The following is a 12,788-nucleotide window of genomic DNA, read 5'->3' on the forward strand; positions in this document are numbered from 1 at the left end:
AGAAGTTTTGATAAAGAGGGTTCAAAATATTATGTTTAAACGTTATGAAACAAAACTGTAGACCTTTAAACGTTCTGACCAAAAAGAGTATATTTAAATGTTCTAATACGTTCAATGAAGTTCTGGGAGTTCAAAAAACAATGAACATCTTTAAACGTTCTAATACTTTCTAAGAAGTTCAGGTTGTTAAAAAAAGTTTAGAAGTTCTAATAAAGTTTAGAAGTTCTAAGAAGTTCTGGGTGTTCAAAAAAGTTTAGAAGTTCTGAACATCTAAACAGAACTTTTAAACTTTATCAGAACTTCTAAACTAACAAAAAAAATTAAACATTTGTAACATGAAATTGAACACTCAATTCACTCCATATAATCTCGTAATCATCAAACAATTATCAATCGACCATCAATTTGATCATCGATTCGATCATATGAACAAAATATGAACGTCTACAACTGGGTTTCCGCAAATGGCGCTTGAAACTTTAAATGTTTACGTCAAATTGATGATTAATGGGACCAATTTCAAAGTTTAATTGATCAGTTAGTTCAACAATTTCAATTTCAACTGGTCACTTTTATCAACAGGTCGTGACGGAGGAAGATGGTGTACGGTGGACGGAATCATTGGATGGTGGACGGTGGATAGGATCGTTGGATGGTGACGGATTGCTGAACGGTCATGTTGAAGGTGGACGAAATCGACGGGAGCAACGATTTGATGAAAATTACAATATTGACACTGCGTGTTATTCGAAATCGACGGGGATGCGAGTCGCGTACGTAATGTACGATTAGGGATTATTGTATTGGATCCTTTATCTATATATATATATATATATATATATATATAAGAGGAAGATTAAAATAAAAAGATAAACTTTCATAAAAAGTGCAGGAAGAAATCTAAACCATTAGATTAAATAAAACTGATAGGGGTATGATGGTAAACAACCAAATATTATAATTATGGTATTAAAATTCACATTAAATGAAATTCCTATTTTTATGCTTAAATTAATCAAATTAAAAAAAAAAACACCGATCTTACCTGATCATTTAAACTACTTCCAATTTTATAATATCATTCATGATTAACTATACTATGTTTATTTTTATCAATGGACCGAAAACCAATAAAAGCATTCTATTTGAACAATAACACAACACACAATACAAAGCTTAGTGTTTCTGTTAATCAAACCCAAAAACACACTACCAAGATCAATTATTTTTTTCAATCAACCATAAATGAAAAAATAATAAATAACTTTAATCAAATTACCAAGATCACTTTCAACTTAGAAACAACACACCATTCAATTGATTACTGTGTTTATGTTAACACTTACATAATAAATACCAATAACACACTACACTAAATATTAAATATAACACAGTGATCTTAATTGAATCTAAAACAATTTGTAATCCACCATCAATCTCTCGCCAACACTCCCCTGTTCCGTTTTCCAGTTAACGCCTCCAAACCCGCCACCACAGTTGCCGGCAAACACCGCCACTCATTCAATTTGCTTGACAATGGTTGCCCCAAATTGATTTTAGGGTTATCAAATTGCAACCCATTTTTTAATAAATTGAAGCCAATAACTCACCTTCCTTAACAATAACATCCCCACATGGTTGAATATCATCAAGATATGCACTATCCTTCATACAATTTTGTGGTAGCGAGCTTTGAACAAGTTTTCAGATCTGATGGGTTTACGAGCAGAGTGTTTTTTTTTTAAATACCCACAAGGCCGAGAAATCAGTAAATATTACCGGAGAACAAGGCGATGGCCGGAGGAAGGAAGAATGATGGTTGCTGATGGTGGTTCACGGTGATGGTGATTTTTGCAGTTGAGTGTGTTATGATATGCAATTGTTTTCTCTCACATGGGTGCATAATAAATTTCTATTTAATCTCACATGTGTTTGCAAGACCATATTCTTCGGGGTTGTGATATTTATGGGTTGGACTCTGATTATGGGTGTGCGATGGATCGTTTACGTACTTCACTTCCAGATTTTGATCTTAGCGGGTTCTCTAATAAGGACACTGCCCCCCTAAAGCCCAACATGTTGTGGCGAGTGCCTTATTTAGTGGAATCGTTAAGAGTTTAGAAGTGAAGTTTGATCTATCCCCTCGCCAAAAGGCGGTGTTTGAATGCATTCGGGCTCAGGATTTTCTAACGGCCATCCCCATTGAAGGATTAGGCCAACGTATGTCGGGTTTGGAGTATCGGGCTATCCTTAAGTACCGGTTAATGATCCCTATGTTCCCGACGGATGAACCTTGCCCAATTTGTCGTAAGGTCTGTTTGGATTCTTTTGGTGACCATGCGGTGCATTGCAAAGAATTGCCTGGCTTTAAATACAGACATGATCTGGTTAGGGATGTTCTGTGTGATGTTCTTAAACGGGCAGGGATTTCTGCTAAAAAGGAGGCCCCTGTTAACTTTCTCACGGATCCTATTGAAGGGAGGTCTACTTACGACCGGCTGATATTCTTGTGTTCGGGTGGGCAGGGGGGAAACACGCCTGTGTGGATCTTACAGGAGTGTCTCCTCTTGTTGGGCTCAGGGACCGTGGGTTTGTTGTGGGTCAGGCTACGTTGAAGGCTGAATCGGGCAAAGTTGTTAAACACGAGAAAGCTTGTTTAGATAATCAACATGTCTTTCTACCATTTGCCTTTGATACATTTGGTTTTCTGGCTCCAGAGGCTGTGAAATTTTTGAGTAGGGTTCAGCGCGTCGTACACGGAACCTCTTCAGCTTCTAGGTCCCAAAGCTTCGTTTTTAGCAGGATTGGCTTTGCTGTTCAAAAGGGGGTTGCGGCGCAACTTGTTGCCCGTTTGCCTGCCACTTTATTGTAATCGTTTTATAGTAAATTATATAAAACTTCGATAGTTAACCCAAAAAAAAAATCTGATTATTTATTTTGACACAAGTTGTGTGGAATCTTCAAAGAAAAAGTGATGGTGGAAAATTCTAATAATAAAGTGACGGAAAATTCTAATAATAAAGTGACAGTGGAAAATAATGAGAAGATTGAGATTCAAAAAATATATATTATATTATTAATCATATTTTGGTAGATTGAGGGGGTGTTTGTTTTTTCTTCAAACATCTTCAAGGGAGCTAATGTCTGCAGGCGCGCAGACATTACCCTTGAAGACTGTTTGTTTTTTTTCTTAAAACAGATCTGAAGTTATCTTCTTTCATTTTAAAAGAAAAGCAAGGAAATCTTGCTTAAAACATCTTCACAAAAAAACCCTACTCTTCTCCCTTTGCAGCCACCCTCTCATCCACTGCTCCTACCACCGTCCGCCAACACCACCACCCACCGTACGCCGCCACCACCACCCCCGTACCCCGCCGCCACCGTCCACCACCATCCACCGCCACCACCACCGTCCACCACCCACCATCCATCACCACCACCGTCCACCACCCACCATCCATCACCACCACCGTCCGCCACCACCACCACCATCCATCACCGCCACCACCACCATCCATCACCCACCACCACCACCATCCATCACCGCCACCACCACCACCATCCATCACCGCCACCACCACCGTCCACCACCCACCATCCATCACCACCACCGTCCACCACCCACCATCCATCACCACCACCGTCCGCCACCACCACCACCATCCATCACCACCACCGTCCACCACCCACCATCCATCACCACCACCATCCATCACCACCACCACCATCCATCACCGCCACCACCACCATCCATCACCCACCACCACCACCATCCATCACCACCACCGTCCACCACCAACCAAAACCATCCATCACCACCACCCATTGTCCACCACCACCATCCACCGCCACTACCCACCGTCCGCCGCCACTACCACCATCCACCACCACCACCTTCCACCACCCACCAAAACCAAATCGGCATGGCAAGCAAAGACTAAAAACTAGATGTAACTTGAATAAATGACTTCTATCTTGTGAGATAAGTTTGACAGTTATGCAGACAGTATCAGCTTATAAAAACAAACAGTCTTATATTTTCAGCTTGCAGATCTTCAGACCACATCTTCAGTTGCAGACATGAAAACAGATGAAATCAGCTTGCAGACAGTTTATGTCTGCAAAAACAAACAGCACCTGAGAAAATATTGCTTAAAAATAACACATTCTAAACATATTCATTTGACAACAAGTAAGTTATCATACATAATATGACTAAACTACCCTTTAACACACCAAATTAACACTTCAAAATAAAACACTCCTTATCTGAATCCATCTTTCAATCTTGACCATTGACCATCAAGATCTAACCATTCAGATTGCTTCCTACACTTTTTAGACAAACCAATCTTTTTAGGATAACCCCTCCCTATGTAAGAGCATTCACAATAAGGAGGTGAAAAAACACAAAAAAAAATAAAAATAAAATACATACATAGTCAAATTCCATGTCATAAAAACACAATTCTTTAAAACACTAAAACCTCACCCAATTAAAAATCATAAAAACACTTAAAAACATTGTCATATCATCAACATCTTTTACATTTAACAAAATTATCATTATATTTTTATCCACTACCTAACCCCATCATATGTAAAAGAGCCCATTCAAACTCACTTTTTATAATTATTGGTAAAGAACTTCATTGAAAAACATTACCTAAAAATAACTCGCGAAATAGAGAAAAAACGTATGATGTGTAAAAATCTAAAAAACAAACTTTAAAAACGCCTTATTGTGAATGCTCTGATGTAACTTTAAATAATGAAACGAGAAAATGCAATAACTGTATAAGTTTAGTGGTGAATATAAAAACCAACAAGTATGGGGGGACAAATTTATAAAAAGTTTTGTGATTAGCTGAAAAGTTGTTATTGCTGGGTTTTTGAAGTGAATAGATCTCGACCACTCGTTTTCTTCCTAAACCGATCGTATATCTTTCTCTCTCTCTCTCTCCAATTATTAAAGGTAAGGTAAGGTATGCCTCTTTCTTTCTCTCTCGATTAATCTCAACCTCGCTTTATAATAATACATCTAATTATTTGTAATTCAGAACTAATTTGGATTCTATTGCTTTCGATCGTCAATTGAATTCAGTTTATTGCTGTATTGAGTACTGAATTTTTAATCTATAGGAATTAGGATCGTATTGTTTTATCTGATTCACGGCGTTTAGAAGCCGATTCTGGATCTAATTCGATGAATTGAGACGAGTATGTTGTTTATTGAGAATTATGGATTTATTTAAGTGTGATTTAGTGTTTGAATTGAATTAGATTTGTGAAGCAGTTGATTATTAAGTGTTTATAAGAGATGATATCGAACACTGGGATCGGGATCGGAGGAGTCCGAAGTTGAATTTAACTAGTTCAGTTATAAGATGTTAGTCAAATTTAGGGTTTAATTTATGGGCATGTATACTGATAAGAAGCATGATTCTGCTGTTAGTTGTTGTGTGTCTATGTAAGTTAGTCAATTAAGTAAGTGTTGAGGTATAAATACAGATAATATCATCCAGATTGAAAGGCGACTACTCCTACTTCTACTTTCTCTAACTCTTGTTAATGGTGTGCTGAGTGTGTGATTCGCAAGCCTTAAGAACCATTCTCTAGTTCCTTGTTCTTCAAGTTGCTTATTTAGGTGATTGACTATTGATTTATCAGCTTAGAGCACCGAAATTTAATTGCTAATAGCATGAACGGAATATTTCACAAGTAACGTGTTCAGCCTGTTTTTCCGTGTTCTAGAGAAAGTTTATGGCTGTGATGGGACTTGGGAGGTCAGGCTAAAATGGGAATTAAATTGTTGTGGGTCAAAATGGGTTGGGTCAGGCTGTGTCAATCCCCAACCACTATTACATCCATTTCTCGCGTTTTATATATAATTTATACGTTAATGTTGTTACAGAAAGTCTAAAACTAGATTATTACAACATGGATAATTTAACTTATGTTAAATAATATGACTTTGGGCATATTATTACTGAATACACTTCAGATGAGTTGCTGTCCATTCGACCCATTTGACCAGTATCTTTTTTAGTTAGAGCATCACCAACGGCTTGGTTTTAGCCCCAAATACGCCACACCATCTGTATTTGTTATTGTGGTGGTTGGTTTTGATGGCCGGTCCTAGCATCTAGTTCTTTGCCAAGAACTACCAAATACAAGTTGGTGGCGGCCACCATTTTCTATTGGTATAAAGGTGGTGATGATGTGGCAATGCTTTTAGGTTTTCTTAGTGGGTGGGTTTTGGGTGCTCTTAAAATTGAGTATTTTTATGATGTGACAGATAACTAGGCACAGTTAGGTCTACTTATTGTGGATAGTCAGTCACTCTGTTTACTTAAGCCATTTGACCATCTGGCCCATTATACGTAGGTAAAATATAACCTACATCTCAATATGTTTTAACCTACATCTCAATATGTTTGTTGTAATGGAGGTGATAAATACAATAACTCACGTGCTAATCTCAATTCAACTTTCTATAGATGGACAAGGGGAAAGGAGTAATTGGAAGCCAAAAATGGGCCGTTGATTTCACCGACAACTCGACCGCACCGTCCACCCGTAACATTCCTGACCCACCCGGCTTCACCCGTGCGTCACTCGATCAAGATGACTCATCTCTAGCCCGCCAAAAGAAAGACGCAGAGGCAAACTGGAAGTCTCAGAAAGCGTGGGAAGTAGCACAAGCACCGTTCAAGAATCTAATGATGATGGGGTTCATGATGTGGATGGCTGGTAGCACCGTCCATTTGTTCAGCATTGGCATTACATTTTCAGCTCTTTGGCAGCCATTAAGTGCCCTTCAAGGTGTTGGTAAGGTTTTTGAGCCTTACAAAGATAATAAAGTGGACCTTCTTGCACCTAAATTAGTATATATTGCCTTGAATTTGGGGGGTATGTTGCTTGGTGTCTGGAAGTTGAACACACTTGGTCTTCTTCCAACTCACGCATCTGATTGGGTTTCGTCTTTGTCTCCTGCACCCGAGGTTGAGTTTTCGGGTGGAGGTGCTCCCCTTTACTGAAACCTATTGCTGGTTTTTAGCTTATGATATGAACTATTTAGCATTTTTATTGTGGACTCCAGAACTCATTCGTGTACTACTTTGTCAAATTATTTAATATTTAGCATTTGAAACGCCTGAATTTTGAGAGATGTTTGAATTTGTCAAACCGTTAGTTTCCTGTTTTGAAGTTATTGAAGTAGATTGTATTCCTCAGTTTATGGGCACATGCATTCTAGAGAATGGTCAAAACTGTGGTGGTGCTAGAAAGTAAAAACCACCATAATCTCTTCTTAAATTTGAAGGTTTGATTAATGGCTAAAATAAAATCCACAAAAGTGCTGTTCTGGTTTTTGTAAACCTATTAATTTATTGAAGAGTACAAACGACAGTCCTTTATCTATAAAAAATGTCACAACAGAACATTTTTGACCAATAACTAAACATGTACTTGATGTTGTTCATAAACAATTAATTTTGTTGATTGCAATTAACAGTTATAACCAGTTAGCAAGCTAATTGCAATCAACAAAAACTCAGTTGTATCTTCTGCCAAATAATATTACCAATTATACTTAAATTTATAGAAGAGAATAAAGGACTAATAAAAACATAACAGAAAAATCTTTCTTATGCTATATTTTTATAAATATTATTAAAAAAATAAGTAAAAGTAATTGGAAAACATTTTTCTACATACTTTTGTATATGTTAAGATTATAAGTTGATCTAAATGTGTTATGTGAGTTGGGTTCAACTAATTTAATTACTTACACATCTATAACCAATTAACCTAACCAATTTCAAAAATTAGTAATAAAAAACCAGTTTTTCAATCACTTATCAGTTCTTTTTGGCTATTCGATTTTAATGTCTCATTTTACTACTTGTATAGCTTGTTTAAGTTTGGTTACTCAAAACTTAAACTTGTGCCCGGGTTAGTCCGTCGGTTGTTGTTCCTAATCAGAATACACACTACTGTTACAAAACATAACAAGCATGTACCAGAATTGCAATCACACGTACAAGTACTTTTCAACATTTTTTTTCCATCTTTACACCATAAATCCTCACTGGTCTTGACAGCCTTTTCAGAATCTTCTCATTCATGTGTTTGATGACCTTTATGGATATTGGATGTATGAAACCTTTGCTTACCAGCCCATCAGTGTTCGACTCACTTCGTAAACAATATCGTGTTTAGCTGTATTGCTTGTTGATAGGAGTCCTCCAGTTTCATTCAAAAGGAACCTGTACACCTCCCATTCGTGATTTGATGCCGAGTGTCTTCCTATCTCAGCCTACAAAATTCAAATGGCTCATTTTGCTAAGTTTCAGTTTCTGTATTGAGTGTTCAATATTTGGTTTCAAACCGGTTAGAACAAAAACTAAACTGAAACTGTGTTAAACCAAACTGAGTTTTATATTTGGTTTAGACCGAACCGAATTAGATAACCGGTTTCTGGTTCTAGAAAAGTCTGTTAGGTTAAAACTAATGTACCCAAATTACATATCTAGAGCTATGGGCTTTGAATTTTCTATCTGTAAAGCTCATCAAACATTTAACCGTTACAAAACCAAACCTAGAAACATGAAATCCAAACAGATGGCCACTCGATGTTAAAATTTGGGTTTTTTTTGTTTGAAATTGAATTCATATTGAAGGGTTCACTTTATTGTTGAAACTACTCACCGAAAAGACACATATCCTGAGCCTCTTTAACGCGAGTGTGACGTCATAAAAAACGCGAGGCCTTCCCTTCCCAGATAGCTCAACGCGATTAGCAACCAGGAGTTCTGTATCGGGGCCTCGATTGGTTATAATGACTCTCAATGGATGCAGCATCTCTTCCTTTAGTCGGGAACATAAAGCAACTTGTGAATCCTTGTCTGCAATCTCTTTTCCATCTTCCATTTGGATAAACAGGTCCAAATTTCGGTATCCATTAACACTAACATAAAATCTTCCATGCAGAACCTGAAAGTAATCAAACAATTCAAGTCAATTCAATTCTTATCAATTCAATGACAATGACCATCCGCAGGCCTTAAAAACGGGGTGATGCTATACACACACCACCCCCAAATCAACATGCAAGCATGTTTGCCACATCATACGGACCGTATGAGGTTACACGGCTCATACGACTTTTGCAAACAACAGAGCTGTTACATTTGTCACATCATACAAGCCGCGTATAAAACAAACTTGGGCCCATACGAACATTTTCACCACATCATACATGCATACAGGGTCACAATGACACAATCTGTATGATTTGGCAAAAATGTATATGACCCGTATGAATGGCCAGTGATGCATGGATTGTTTTGCCCCCGAAAAAACTGTTTTTTCTTTTTAAATTTCATTTTATCCCTAAAAAGTTTGTTATAAATGATAATAATGTTAGGGCATGGTTTTATTATAATATAAAAAGTAAGCCCGCAACTTTTAGAACTATAAATGTGTAATATACAAAATAAGATGGTCATAAAATGTACCCGCAGATCACAGTCCTTAAAAATCTTTAAGGCGTCATAAATGAGACCCTTTTGATCAAGACATTTTATTTGAAGCAAGGTATGCGTTGGACTCAGTTGGTTATCAACTGTTATACTAGCCTTGTTCGGCTGTTCTTCCTTTCCAACAACTACACTGCTGAACAATTCTTCTGCAACGTCTTCAGAAATACAAGAATGCCCTTGTTGAGAGTCGTATTCAGGGCCTGCTAACTGAAGTTTACAGCTGATACAACACTCTCCTAATATGACCCTAAGGTGCTCACGTGTTTCCTCGCATCTAATCTTTGTGTGAAGCTGGTCCCTATTATTAATTGAGCAACGTTTCACATTAGTCAGTAGTTCATACTTCATATCATGGAGTAAAAAAAAATGTTGCAAAACTTTAGTGAAAAATATTTTTCACTAACTTTAGACTCAAATAATTATATTCTTTTATGTTTTTATAAGTAACAATTTTTGGGTCTGCTTCTACCGTGTGATAGTTTTGCAACGAACTAAATTGCGTCCAAAACAAAGCTAAGATCAATAAGATATCGATGCTGGAAGTTGTGTGGTTAGAAAGACTTACATGGCATCTGTAATAAAGAACAAGTCCAAAACCTTTCCATCTGGAGTTGTTGTCACCTTAACTCTTTGAATTGATAGATCTAGCTCACAAAGAACTTCGGTAACATCTATAAAGCGAGTCATTACCGTGTATCATAACATGATACCACTTAAATATATATAATCAAAAACCAAAGGATGGTTATTACTTATTACATACCATGTATCAACCCTTTTCGATCCAGGGAGAAGACTGTTAGTAGGTACAATGAAGGTGGTTTGGAACCAATGGTAAGCTGATTAAGATAAAACGTCGGCAAAAATGAAGGACAACAAGATAAAAGTCGCTTGTTCAAGTTCTCCCAATCAACTCTGAGTGAAATTGGGCACGGGACTACCCACAACACTATGTAGCACCATTTTCCATCGGTTGAGAAGTCTGATGACAACAACGACACTAATCATCGAACTAGTACTTGTTTATAGAATTATAGCTAGATGTGGATATATTAAGGGAAAAGTATCAAATATTTTGACAAATCATGACTAACTAAGAACCATTCTACATAGAAATATGTGGCCACATGTAAAATTTGTCATGTTAAAATAATCGGATATGTTGCGCCAAATTGAAATCTTGCGCAATACTTGGTTGATCGGTAATTTTGAAAGTTAGAAGGATGTACATTACATTGACCGGTTACATAGATAAAGAAATTGATTTAGTCTGGTTCTTTCAAATTGGTTGGTGTGCCAGATTAAAATCTTACGTGTTGAATAACATGCAACGCATGGTTGATCAATAATTTTAAAAATTACAAGATATTTTAAATTATATTCTCCATAAATAAAAGTTTAGTTAGATTCTCCTTTAAAACCAGTTGATCTGTTGTGCCAAATTGAAATCTACATCAAACGACATGCATCGCATGGTTGATCGGTAATTTTATAAATTAAAGGATATTTAGAATTCTGATAGGCTATATGTATGATTTTTCATATATAATTTTGAATTTTAGTCATGTTCGTCTTTTAAACTGGTTGGTCTGGTGTGACGCACCAAATGACATGCACCGAATGATTGATCAGTATTTTTAACTTTTTTAAAAAGTTAAAAGGATGTTTTAAATATTGACATATCGAAATCTGGCGACGCACCAAATGACATGCACCGAATGATTGATCAGTAATTTTAACTTTTTAGAAAAGTTAAAAGGATGTTTTAAATATTGACAGATCGAAATCTGGCGCACCATATGAGATGCACCGAATGATTGACCAGTAATTTTAACTTTTTTTAAAAGTTAAAAGGATGCTTTAAATATTAACATGCTATACGGATGTTTTTCCATAAATAAATCTGAAATTTATCCTGGTTGGTCTGCTGCGCCAGGTAGAAATCTGTTGCACCAAATGACATGCAATGCATGGTCAATTCATCATCTTAAAAAGTAAAAAGAAAATTTTAAATATTAACCGGTTACATTAAAATCTAGTCATAGTACTTCGGTTCAACTCGTTCTGATTCTGAAAACATTGTTAACAAAACTAACTTTCGATAACTCGAGTTAAAAATAAAAATAATCAAATTACAATAAAGAGACAGATAAGATAACTTGAGAAAAACCTGACCTCCACGGGTAACATAAAGCCCGAATTCGAGTACAATCCTTAACAAGTCACAACCGAGCCCGGCCTTATCAGGGCAGTTCACCGTCACCACCGTGGGGTCGCCAGAAGTTTTACCTTCCTCAATCAATACCACGTCTTCCCACGACATCCTCATCCTCCTCCGGCGACTATATTCCGGTGAATATAGCCGGAAACAATATTATATTCTGGTGAGCTTATAATATTATTATTGTTATTGTTTATGCAAATTATTAATAATTCAGTTCATTGGGTCTCATTTATCGGTGAGAATCGGGAGAAAAAAACGAATGGGTTCGGTGTACATTTGTAGTGTGGCGGTGTGGTGGACCCACGTCAGCTCTCCGACATGTGACACGTGTCAGGGCTCTGTAAACGATAAGTGGTGTAGACCTGAAAAGCTGTGTGTAGCTGTGTCGTTAAGGAAGCCTACGTTGGATTCTTTTTACAATTACGTTAAAATTAACTAAAAAAATATCAAGTTACAATTTACGATATGAAATATTATTTTATAATTTATGATGTATTAACCTCATTAAAATATCATGATATATAGATTCTATGAATAGTTTAAAGTGTGTTATTATTCGTTATTCCGTGCAATTATCAGTTTAACTGAATTGTCGTAAATAGTCAAGCATTAGTTTAGTATTAAATTCATTATTAGTATACTATAGGATGAATTTCATGTAAAGTTGAGTCTATATTTTTAATCTAGTGTCGTTAATAACGAACTGTAGCATCCAGCCTTTGAAAATTTGAGAATACGTGTTTTATACTTTTACTAGCATTATAAACTAGTGTTACCCAGCGCGTTGCGCCGGGCAGGGGTAAAACCCAAGCGTTATCGGTCCCAGGCATTAAGGCGGTAGTCTAAGAGAATTCGGTCGGTTTCGGTTTCATGTATTATTGTATCGGAACTAAAACAAAAAAAATATAAAAATTGAGGTGGATCAATGGAGTGACGTCGGTCGATAAAACCTGACCATTGTCAATTTTGGACGTTGAGGCGTTGAATCTATGTGTATTCGATCAGTTTTCGTCACATTC

General features: G+C 36.7%; 2 protein-coding genes across 2 annotated transcripts; one reads left to right on the top strand and one right to left on the bottom strand.

Annotated features, from left to right (window-relative positions):
* The first annotated feature begins 4,906 nt into the window (after positions 1 to 4,906).
* LOC143561896 (uncharacterized) lies at positions 4,907 to 7,171 on the top strand. Its single transcript, XM_077049863.1, has 2 exons — positions 4,907 to 4,975; positions 6,501 to 7,171. The coding sequence occupies exon 2, from the start codon at positions 6,501 to 6,503 to the stop codon at positions 7,038 to 7,040; it is 540 nt and encodes a 179-aa protein (XP_076905978.1). The 5' UTR covers positions 4,907 to 4,975; the 3' UTR covers positions 7,041 to 7,171.
* Positions 7,172 to 7,846: 675 nt separating this feature from the next.
* On the bottom strand, positions 7,847 to 12,206 carry LOC143561897 (ACT domain-containing protein ACR9-like). The gene is made up of 6 exons (XM_077049864.1): positions 11,721 to 12,206; positions 10,309 to 10,527; positions 10,111 to 10,216; positions 9,522 to 9,843; positions 8,713 to 8,997; positions 7,847 to 8,320 (listed from the first exon to the last, which is right to left on the bottom strand). Exons 1-6 carry the CDS (start codon positions 11,872 to 11,874, stop codon positions 8,174 to 8,176), a joined length of 1,233 nt encoding a protein of 410 aa, XP_076905979.1. The 5' UTR covers positions 11,875 to 12,206; the 3' UTR covers positions 7,847 to 8,173.
* Between the last annotated feature and the right edge of the window lie 582 nt (positions 12,207 to 12,788).

This window comes from Bidens hawaiensis, unplaced genomic scaffold (genome assembly GCF_021521415.1).
Source record: "Bidens hawaiensis isolate Kalapana, Puna unplaced genomic scaffold, B.hawaiensis_p1.1 tig00020885_1, whole genome shotgun sequence".
Lineage (NCBI taxonomy): Eukaryota > Viridiplantae > Streptophyta > Magnoliopsida > Asterales > Asteraceae > Bidens > Bidens hawaiensis.

Bases quoted from the DNA above. Each gene is read 5' to 3' on its own strand.
- LOC143561896 (XM_077049863.1), top strand. From the start codon at position 6,501: ATGGACAAGGGGAAAGGAGTAATTGGAAGCCAAAAATGGGCCGTTGAT.
- LOC143561897 (XM_077049864.1), bottom strand. From the start codon at position 11,874: ATGAGGATGTCGTGGGAAGACGTGGTATTGATTGAGGAAGGTAAAACT. The intron at 10,217-10,308 runs GTATGTAATAAG...CTCGCTTTATAG, and splicing joins TCGAAAAGGGTTGATACATG to ATGTTACCGAAGTTCTTTGT. The intron at 8,998-9,521 runs GTACATTTTATG...GATTACTTTCAG, and splicing joins TTAAGGACTGTGATCTGCGG to GTTCTGCATGGAAGATTTTA.